The sequence below is a fragment of the Stegastes partitus genome, unplaced genomic scaffold, assembly GCF_000690725.1.
Source record: "Stegastes partitus isolate 25-593 unplaced genomic scaffold, Stegastes_partitus-1.0.2 Scaffold783, whole genome shotgun sequence".
In the NCBI taxonomy this organism is placed as follows: Eukaryota; Metazoa; Chordata; class Actinopteri; family Pomacentridae; genus Stegastes; species Stegastes partitus.
In genome coordinates, this window is record NW_007578514.1 from 248,483 (window position 1) to 258,928 (window position 10,446).

Genomic DNA, 10,446 nt, shown 5'->3' on the forward strand with positions numbered 1-10,446 from the left:
TCAGTTTTTCAATTTAAACAACCACATTGTGGCAAAAGGATTTAAACTAAATCAGGTTAAAACAATGTGCTGATCTGTGGTGTGTTTCATGGTGGTTTCACCTGGAAAGTCTAGTTTAGTTCCTCTCACCTGGAAACTAATGATTTATCTCAGTCTGACCAGCAGCCGTCGATTCTCCTCAGAAATCACAGAATCTGGTTAAACTCTCAGGAAACCGTTTCCTCAGCAGGAATGTGAACGCAACACGTGATGCCAATGATGCGTTCACTTCCCAGAAACAAGGATCCTGCTGGAAAACACTGAGCTCAGGAAACGCCTTCTTGTGTCTAAATGTCATCAGACAACAGAGAAAAGCTCCAACTGTAGCCACAGTGTTAGCCCAAACTAGACAACTGTAGCCACAGTGTTAGCCNGCATGTTGCTACCAACAGATGGTGACCACAGACAGCACACTGGGAAAAGGAAAGTGCAGTCCAGCTTTCAGTTTGGAAACAGGGTCGCTGTGGAAACAGAACCACAGAACAGAAGAGGTGAAGATGAAGCCAGCGTTTTCTAATGGTTGTGTTTGGATTATTTTAGTTGCCTCTCATGTGCAGGTCCTCCCTGGGGGTAAAAGACGGTGTTGGGAGGAGGCCGGTTCTGCAGCAGCTCTGGTCAGACATCAGAGGTTCTGAATGAGCTGAATGTTCTGCAGGCTGAGTCCTTCAGAGCTGAAGCTTCATCAGCAGGAAGGTTCCTGGAAACAAGGCTTCAGAGCAGAACCGGAGCTGAAGCTGGAAAACGTGTGAGGAAGCAGCAGGTTGACCTCTGATGTCAACAGTCGCTGTTTGTTTCTGTTTATCTGTCAGTTAACGTTGAATCTATGAGAACACTGAGATGAAGCTGCTCTACAAACTCTGGAAACACTTGATCTGCTCATACAGTCCATCAGTACACGTTAAAACACATGAAAGACTTTGACTGGAGTTAAGTTTGACTCCTGCTGAGTGTTTTCAGCCAAACATGTTCCTGATCCGTTCAGCTGATGCTCACCTCGTCCATCAGTGGCTGAAGCATTTTACCTAAACGTCAGTCTGCCAGCCTGAAGGGAGGGTTTCAGATTCAGATCTTCAGTTTTCATTTTTGAAGCTGAAACCAGAAAAGAAAACAACAGTGACCCTGAATCAGCCAATCAGTGAACAGCCGCCTGCTGCAGAGTCAGACTGGAGTCAGATGGATCTCAGGAAGGAAAACAGAAGCAAAAAGTCAAATTAGAATGTTTTTTTATTTAGCATTTAGCAGAATAAAGCAGATCTGAAGAGAACATGATGAGTCAGAAACAGTTCAGATCTCACTGGAAGGAATCCTGAACAGCTGACGTGACGTCGGGTTGTTTGAGTCGACGTGACTCGGCCGACCGGATCTGCTCCAGGACCGACTGAACATCTCTGAAGTTGGCAGTTTTGTTTTGAAGCTGCAGAAACAGGAAGCTCATGCAGAGTGAAGGTGGAGCAGCAGAAGAATGCGGTTCTGCAGGTCCGTTTGTCCGTCAGCAGCTGGCTCCTGACGGTGACTCAGCTCTGAGACGACTGACGGAAACCTTCCTGAGCTGAACTTGCTCAGCTGCAGATCGCTTTAATGCAAAACATGCAAACGGGCTGCAGACGAACCGACAGGAGCTTCACCTGCACAGACACATAATCCAGAAGGTTTAAACCTGCAGCACAAAGGGGAGAGCTGAGACAAGACCGTGCACGTGTTTAACCCGTTTTGTTGATCCTGGTTTTATGTGTTCAACACAATAAACACGACAGAAACCAGAATAAAGCACAGATTAGAATAAATCAGTTGGTATATGAGACGAGGGAGGGACAGCGTTCTGGTTATCAGGAGATAAAAGTTTTAAACTGAACATGTAGAGGCTCATGAGGACTTTTAAGATCAAATTTTGCAGTTTATTCTGAATAACAATGCTTCACATTGGTGAGGGTTCACTGCACCACAGCAGAGACCTGAAGCTGAACATGTGAACGAATGACCAGAAAAAACATTTCCATCGTGTCCAGCATGACTTGGATTTTCCAAAAAGGCTAAAAAAAATGTTCAGTCTTAAAATTAGCACGAACTGACTGTGAAGTTATTCAGGAGTTCTCTGCAGTTGTCTGAAATAAACTGTGAGCGTTTCAGTGTCGACAACAACCAGCTGGAAAACATCTGCAAAAACCCCAAATCCCAGTTTATCATTGATCTAAATGACGACAGGATTTATTCAGGTCTCTTCTCCTGCAGCTGATCAGACTGAAGGTTTCCTGATCAGATCAATAATGCAGATTGATCTTTCAGACTTTCAAAACTGCAGGAAGCTGCCTTTTGTTGGGCGGTTTTGAGTAAATGTCCAATCATTTTGTTAAACGTTAAAAGTTGTTTCTATGGGTTCAGTGCAGCTCCTCGTGTCGCTGAAGTGGTTCTGACCCACACAGGCTTTAATGGAAACTCAGTTTGTGGTTGAACACGTGTGCAGCTCCGGATCGGTTCAGGCATTAATTCTGCTGGTGTGTCAGCGTCGAGCAGAAAAACCGGTTCAGTCAGTTGTGGCTGCAGAAGATTATTAGTGATACGCATGAAGACAGAAAACCACCAGACTGACTGTAACACACATGTCCTGTGTGTGTGTGTGTGTGTGTGTGTGTGTGTGTGTGTGTGTCAGTTGGAGGACTGCACCCTCCAGTTGAGTCCCAGTGGAAACTATCTGGATCTGGATTCTTCTCTGTTGGAGCAGCGAGACGAGCTGGAGAATTTCTACGAAGACGTGGCGTAAGATTATTATTGTTATTATTGTTGTTGTTGTTTGTACTATTGTTGTTGTATTATTGTTGTTGTTGCTGTTGGAAACCAGAGGGCTGGACTATGAAGCCAGATCAGTGGGTTATCAGGTATGTTGAACTTAAAGTCCAAGTTCTCAGTATCATGGAGGTGGTTCTCTTTTTACCTACTAGGTCTCCATGGTAACTGATGNTAACATTAGCCGCTACATTAGCCTAAATAAGTAATGTTAACCACTATTAGCCCAACTAAGTAATATTAGCCACTTTTTTAGTGTAAACACGACAACGTCAGCTTAAACAAGTAACATTAGTTCGTACGTTTGTCCTCTAATCTCAGGGTTCGATCCCGCCCACACAGTAGAAGTGTCCTTGGGCAAGACGCTGAAGCCCGAGTTGGATGGCAGGCAGCTCAGAACGGGAAACATAAAGGTAGAAAGGTGCTACATAAGTGCAGACTATTTACCACTACAGCAGCCAGAAAATAACGTTAGCCTCTGCATAACAAGCTAGCTGGTTAGTCTAATCAGGATAACTTTAGCTACCAAGTTAACCCAAACTAGAAACTCAAGCTGGTACCTTAGCCTCAAAAGAAACACGAGTCACCCTGTTCGGCCAGTAAAGTACTGTCAGCTGCTATGTTAGCTTAAATAAGTAACTAGCACTAGTCCAGCTAGCCTAAATAAGATAAATAAGATGACATCACAGTCGCAGCTTTTCAAAAACATGTAGTTTGAGAACCTCTGTGGCCTGAAGGAAACACAAGGAACTACAATCATGGTGTCCCTGAACAACAGCAGCTCTCCTGATCCTAAAGCTTCTCTAAATGAGGTTTAAAAGGGGATCTTCCTGCAGCACCAACAGGACATTCCACAGTGGCTTTATCTGGACCACATCCGGCCTGCAGGACAAACAGTCCATCATCTGTCCTCATTACACCGATGCTCCACCACCACGCTAAACGTCCTCATGACGAGTGAATGTCTGACTGCAGCTCAGTGCTGCTGAGGTTCAGTTCAGATCAACTTGGCTGATCTGCCGTCTGTTCATGTCTCTGCCTGCATCAGTGTGTCTCCTGCAGCCTGTTGGTCCACAGTGATGTCATCGCAGGTAGCTGCTGACATTTGATGCTTCAGGTTGGATTAGCTGTGGGTGCTGTCACAGATTGTTGGATTTGACCGTCAGAGCCATGTGAGGCCTTCAGTCTAAGATCAGAGCTGCAGTCAGAACAGAAGAATCTCAGCTGCTGTTTGTTCTGCATCGCTGGACGCTTTTAGCTCGTTATAATCTGCTCAGCTGTTCCAATCAAACTCAGGCTGCCGGTCAGTGACTCACCGCCCTGAAGTCTGTCGGCTAGCATCAGGCTCTCAGAGCTCAGCTTAGTCTGAGGAAGACATGCTAATCCCTGCTACCAATGCTAACCCATGCTAACTAGGGCTAATCTGTGCTATGCCGTGTTACTCTGTGCTAACTTGTGTAAACCCATGCTGACTCATGCTAACCTGTGCTAACCTGAGTCACATGCAGGATGTTACCAAAACTACCAAAATTATTTAGAGATCTCAGAATGTGAAGAGAGAAGATTTGCTTGTTTCACAGACTGAAACAGAACAAGACGTGAAGCTCAGGGAGCTTTACTGGACCTTTCATACAGCGCAGTGTTCGCCCTCTTCTCAGATTCTTCTGCATATTTTGCCCTCTGTGATGTTTACCATCATCAGACAACCCGAGTAAACACAAAAGGCAGCTTTAGAAACTATAAAACTATTCAAAGCTGCCTGGTCCTGTGTGGAAAAGGTCATTTCATGTGGCGCTGTGGCTCAGGTGGTGGAGCCGCTTGTCCTCTGATCGCAGGTTCCATCCCCTCCACAGCCGAAGTGTCCTTGGGCAAGACACTGAACCAGAAGTTGCTCCCGATGGCAGGCAGCAGCTTGCATGGCAGCTCTGTCGCCGTTGGTGCATGAATGAGTGTGAATGGGTGAATGAGAAACAGTGTGAAGTGCTTTGAGTAGCACTGAGGTAGAAAGGCTCTCTGTACATGCAGAACATTCACCATTTAATTGGCCCCGAAACCGAATAACTGGTTGAAGTCAAGCGGTTTCTACAACTGCCGATGAGTCTTTACGTCTCTGTGGAGATATGTTGGTCCACTCTTGTTTGCAGAAGTGTTTTAATTCAGCAGCACTGGAGGGTTTTCCAGCTTGAACGGCCTTCTGAAGGTCATGCCGAAGCAGCTCCAGACCACCACCAGCACCACCAGCACCACGTCTGACTGCTGCCGTGTTGGTCCAGGTCCTGAAGCAGCAGAGCAGCTCCAGACCACCACCAGCACCACCAGCACCATGTCTGACTGCTGCTGTGATGATCTTTATCTGGAATGCTGGTACTTTCACACCAGATGGAACGAGACACACAGCTTCCATAAAGTTCAGCTTTGGTCTCATCAGTCCGTAGAATATTCTCCCAGAAGTCTTGGGGATCATTCAGATGTTTGTTTGCAGCAGTAAGTCGAGTCTTGATGTTCTTCTTGGTCAGCAGTGGTTCTGGAGCTCTGCCATGTTCGCCCTGCAGTCTCCTCCTTATTGCTGAGTCATGAACACTGACCTTGACTGAGGTCAGGGAGGCCTGCAGGTCTTTGGATGTTGTCCTGGTTCCTCTGTGACCTCCTGGATGAGTCGTCACTGGGCTCTTGGGGTCATTCTGGTCGGCCGGCCTCCTGGGAAGGTCCACCACTGCTCCATGTTTCTCCATGTGTGGATGATGGCTCTCGGCGTGGTTCTCTGGAGTCCTGAAGCTTTGGGAACGCCTCTGGAACCCTGTCCAGGCTGACAGACGTCAGTCACTTTACTTCTCATCTGTTCTGGACTTTCTTTGGATGGCAGCATCTTGTTGCAGCTCTTTGAGACCTTCTGGCCGACTTCATTCTGTCAGACAGCTTCTATTGAAGTGACTTGTTGACTGAACAGGTCTGGAGGTCATCAGGCTGACCGTGATGAGCTCATGGTTCACCACGGGGGGAGATTCCTTCATCACACAGGACCGGGTCGGTCTGGGTCGCTCTCACCTCAGAACATTACATCATCTTGTAAAACTGCATCTTGTGTTTACTTTGGTGATCTTTGTCTGATATCGACATTGTCTGATGGTCTTTAACATTCCAGTGGGGAAACATTCAAAAACACAGACGGCCAATAATCCTGTTTCACGGCGCCGGAGACCAAACAGTGAAACGGATCAACATGAATGGAAATCTGATTCTGCTCTGATTCAGCCCAAACAGCTGCCTGTCAGCGCTCCAGGTGACACGGTAGAGACCTCCGCTAGGTACCGGCCAAACAACAACCACAACAACAACAACAACCACAACAACCACAACAACAACCACAACAACAACCACCACAACAACAACAACAACCACCACAACAACAACAACCACAACAACAACAACAACAACAGCAGAGTTTAAATGCTGAAAATCAGAACTCGCTTTATGGTCAAATAATCCAGTGAAAGCCAGTCATTTAAAAGAAGAATAAAACTACCAGTGGATAATAAACACACATAGAATGAAAAAGGAGAAGTTAAAAAGCATCATAACAGGAAATGACATCATATTCAGGGGACCAATCAGGGAGGAGAAACTCCAGAACAGCGACTCTGTTTCTGATTGACGTCAGACTTTCCTCATGTTTGTTTTCACAGATGAAGCTACACAAAGACGACCAGTGTCCTCGGTTCTGATCCGATTAGAGCAGAGGACCAGATTGTCTGCAGCTCGACGTGGAGCTGACTGAACCAGCCCTCGTGTCTCCGTGTAGGTTTAGTTCTGACATAGCTTGGACGCCGGGTCAGAACTAACGTGTGAGTGTGTTTATGAGCAGCTCCAGGTCCGCCTCCAGCTGCTGCCCTGAAGCATCTCAACCTGCTCGTCTGTCGGCTGTAATTCACTTCAAATGAGAAGCTAAATGTGGACTTGAACTCCAGAGACACAAACACGTCTCCGTTAGTTAAAGGCTCGTCCATTCTGTTTCTGTCTCTGCGGGTCAGAACCTCCTCCTGTTGCACAGATTCACATAAAACAGCTCAACAGGGTTTTATTTAAAAAGCTCGCCTGACTATTGATGACTGGAGCAGACGTTCATCGCTGAACATTCACTCGTCTGCGTTGGATTCGTCTCCTCGTCACTGGAGGACGTCTTTTGAAGTTTTAAGTTTAAGCAACATTGAACAAGTTTCAGTGATTTTTCACCGTTCTTATTCATTTAAGATGAGTTATTTTGGACACTTTTCTTATTTGAGGTATTTTAGAGTCTGTAGTAGTTCTGCACAGTGTCGGATGGATTTTGTGCCATTTTTGACATATTTCTTGAATTTTGACTCGTTGGGGACAGATTCCAGGTTTTAAATCCTTTCTGACTTGGGACTGATGTTCATGTGGTCTCTGCTCTCTCTGACTTCTGGGTTTGTGCAGCAGCTACAGAACAACAGCAGATTGCTGCTCTGATAAATGGATATAAATAGTTCACAACTAAAGCAGACCATAAACAGGCTTTCTGCGTTCTGCTCCGATGACATGCTGCCGACTAGCGACGCTGCTTCATTCCTTCTGAAACGTCTTTGATCGATGGACAGACTTTTCCTTCTCAGTTTCACTCATTTTTGGAGATTTAAAGTTAAACTGTCGACTATTTAAACACACAGTGACGGTCACGGCGCCTCGTCCTCTCTGAACGGACCCTTCAGTGTTATCTGGTGGCCCTTCGGAGGCCGCGACCCGCAGGTTGGGACTCTGTTCTGGTTGTGCTGACGAGCAGCTTTTCTGTTTCAGAGAATCTGACGTGGTCCTGAGAAATATTCAGTCATCTGACAGCAGCCTGAGAGTTCAGCAGCAGCTCAGAATAACCGAAGTTCTGAGTATCGTGTCGAGTTTTAATGTGTTCATACGAACTCAGTCGTCTTGGCTTCGGTCGATGTGAACAGATGTTGGGTCTGGTAACCAGAGCTACCCCATGCTAGCTAGAGCTAACCCATATTAACTAGAGTTATCACATGCTAGCTAGAGCTAACCCATGCTAACCATCGGCAGCATGAACCGGCTGGAGCGGCTCCACAGAGCCCAGGACAAGCTGGCAGGAATGAGGGATTATGGGATGGCCGACTCCTCCCTGCTGCAGTAAAACGCCCTGTGAAAGACAACACCGGTCCTGTTGCCATGACGACCAGTGACCGTCTAATTGTTTCCTCAAGTCGTTTCCTCATGACCTGATCATAGAGACGGGTCAGGATCGGCTCGGTCCGGTTGGAATCTGTTTGGTTCTGTTTGGTCCAGTTTGGATCTGTTTGGTTCTGTTTGGTTCTGTTTGGTCCAGTTTGGATCTGTTTGGTTCTGTTTGGTCCAGTTTGGATCAAGCACTATTTTAGCCTTTTTAGACCGTTTTGAATAATTGTGGCCAAACCTACAGGCAGCTCGGTGCTGAATGATCCGATATTTGAATGGAGTCTGGTACAGCTGAACTCGGACCGCTACCAGCTGCAGTGACGGTGGTCGCTGTGTTTGGAGCTGAGCGTGATGAGTGACCTTCACTCTTCTCCAGGTCTTCCTCAGCTCTTCTGTCTGCTGCTGTTATTCTGAAGCTGAACTTCAAGCTTGGCAGTGACTCAGAGGTTCTGACCTCCAATAAAACAAACAGGAAATACTTCCATCCTCAGAGTTCCAGGAAACGGCTTCAGGATGAACAAACTGATGAGTTAATAACCTTCAGATGACGCTTCAGTGTGTTTGTTGCCTTTCAAAATGACAAATAAATGTTTAAATCTGTCGTTATTAAGCACCAGTTTATGGTGGAAACATCTCTGATCATGTGAAGGAGAATCCAGACACGAGGTTCAGGGTTTTCATTACAGATGTGCTGAAGCTGCAGCATCAGCTGTATGACACATGAACACCTTTTATTATCTCGGTGGTGTTCAAGTGTATGAATGTCCCTTAATGTGGTGGAGCTGCCGTCAGCTGTAACTACTGTTTGTGTGTCTGTTGTGTTTCAGAGAAGCTGTACAACTCTCAGGGTCCGGAGCTCCGGCGCTCGCTCTTCTCCCTCAAGCAGCTCTTCCAGGTAAACACGCTTTTAATTCTCCTTAAAAAACAGAAAAACTGCAGCTTTCAACTTCAAAATGATTCATTTTCAGTGATAAAACCAAAGTTTCTTCTACAACAGAAGTCTGACTTCAGCAGGACACGAAGCTCTTGATCTCAAACTGGTGCTGGTTCAGTTTTCTTCATGTTTCTGGTGTTTGGTTGAATGTCAGACTTGTGTTGCACAAACTCATCACATTCACTGAAGAGCACGAATCTGGAAGTTTTATCTCGAACTGAGGAGGAACATTAAGAGTTGGAAGAGTTAGAGGAAGGAGCTGGCTTCAGCCCGTCCAGCGTTCCTCCAGGTGTCCCCAGGTGTCCCCAGGTGTCCCCAGGTGTCCCCACCCTGCTCAGCTCTGGTGGGTTCCTCCGGAGGTTAAGGCTTCCTGGTGGATCAGTGTGGCCTGTTGAAGGCAGTGTTTCCTGGATGCTGCCTGACAGGAGCTGCTGCCTTCCAGACTGAACTCACAGCACAAAGCTGGTGCTGAGGTTCTGACCCAGTCTCTGGTGTCCACAGGATGATAAAGATCTGGTTCCGGAGTTCGTGGCGTCTGAAGGTTTGACGTGTTTCATTAAAGTGGGAGCAGAAGCCGACCACAACTACCAGAACTACATCCTGAGAGGTGAGACTCATCTGAACACACCTCCACTGTTCCTGGACCTTCTAGAACCCAATCAAATCTTTCAATCTAGGCTGGTGTTGATCCAGAAAGTCCCCGTCAGTGTCTATCTATGGATGGATCCAAGGTTCTACTAGAATCCAGTCTTTGGTTGAGATGCTTTGTGTTGAATTACCATCAGGACCAACATGACCCAGCTTGTAGCTCTACTCATCCAGAACCAACACCTAGAACCTATGAACTCCAGGTTCTGGTTCCTACCAATAATCCACATCAACATTTAGAAACTTCTATTCTATTCCATTTAATCTGAACATGTAAAACCAGAACCTTGTCTGGTCCAGCTTCACCACATCAGGTTCTGCTGATGTTAGAGACTGGGTTCTAGTAGAACCACTTTGTCCATGTTCAAGGGGCAGTAGTTCAGAATGTGTGTGGATCCCTCAGTCGTGACTTTGGGAGTTTGTGTCTAAACATGTGTAGATGTTCTGATCCGACTCCTTCTGCTCTGCAGCTTCACAGCGACATAACAATTAAATCTGCATCGGCTCCTGTTGTGGGCTGAACGTAGAACTGGTTTTATATTCAATGTGAAGACGCCGGTAGTTCATCTGTCAGCAACGAGCAGGGATGGTCCGGTTCTAGGAGGCAGCCTGAGCTAACGGTTCTGAGACTCTGAGGCTGCTGCATCAGAACCAGGACACTCAGACGCTCTGACTGTGAAGCTGCAGATGGAAACAGATCCACACATGAAGCCACAGAGAGCTGAGTCAGCTGGAGATACTGGTTATTATGGGATGGGCTCATCTGGACACATCTGTGGAAACACTCGCTCTGTGTGTGTGTGTGTGTGTGTGTGTGTGTGTGTGTGTGTGTGTGTGTGTGTGTG

At 46.6% G+C, this 10,446-nt stretch overlaps 1 protein-coding gene across 1 annotated transcript in view; it reads left to right on the forward strand.

Annotated features, from left to right (window-relative positions):
• The window catches only part of fhod1 (formin homology 2 domain containing 1), a 52,272-nt gene that overhangs the window by 14,932 nt on the left and 26,894 nt on the right, over positions 1-10,446 (forward strand). The window contains exons 2-6 of the mRNA XM_008292083.1: positions 2,687-2,795; positions 3,142-3,233; positions 7,545-7,581; positions 8,847-8,914; positions 9,455-9,684. Coding sequence (XP_008290305.1) covers positions 2,687-2,795; positions 3,142-3,233; positions 7,545-7,581; positions 8,847-8,914; positions 9,455-9,684 — 536 coding nt within the window. The remainder of the gene's footprint in view (positions 1-2,686; positions 2,796-3,141; positions 3,234-7,544; positions 7,582-8,846; positions 8,915-9,454; positions 9,685-10,446) is intronic.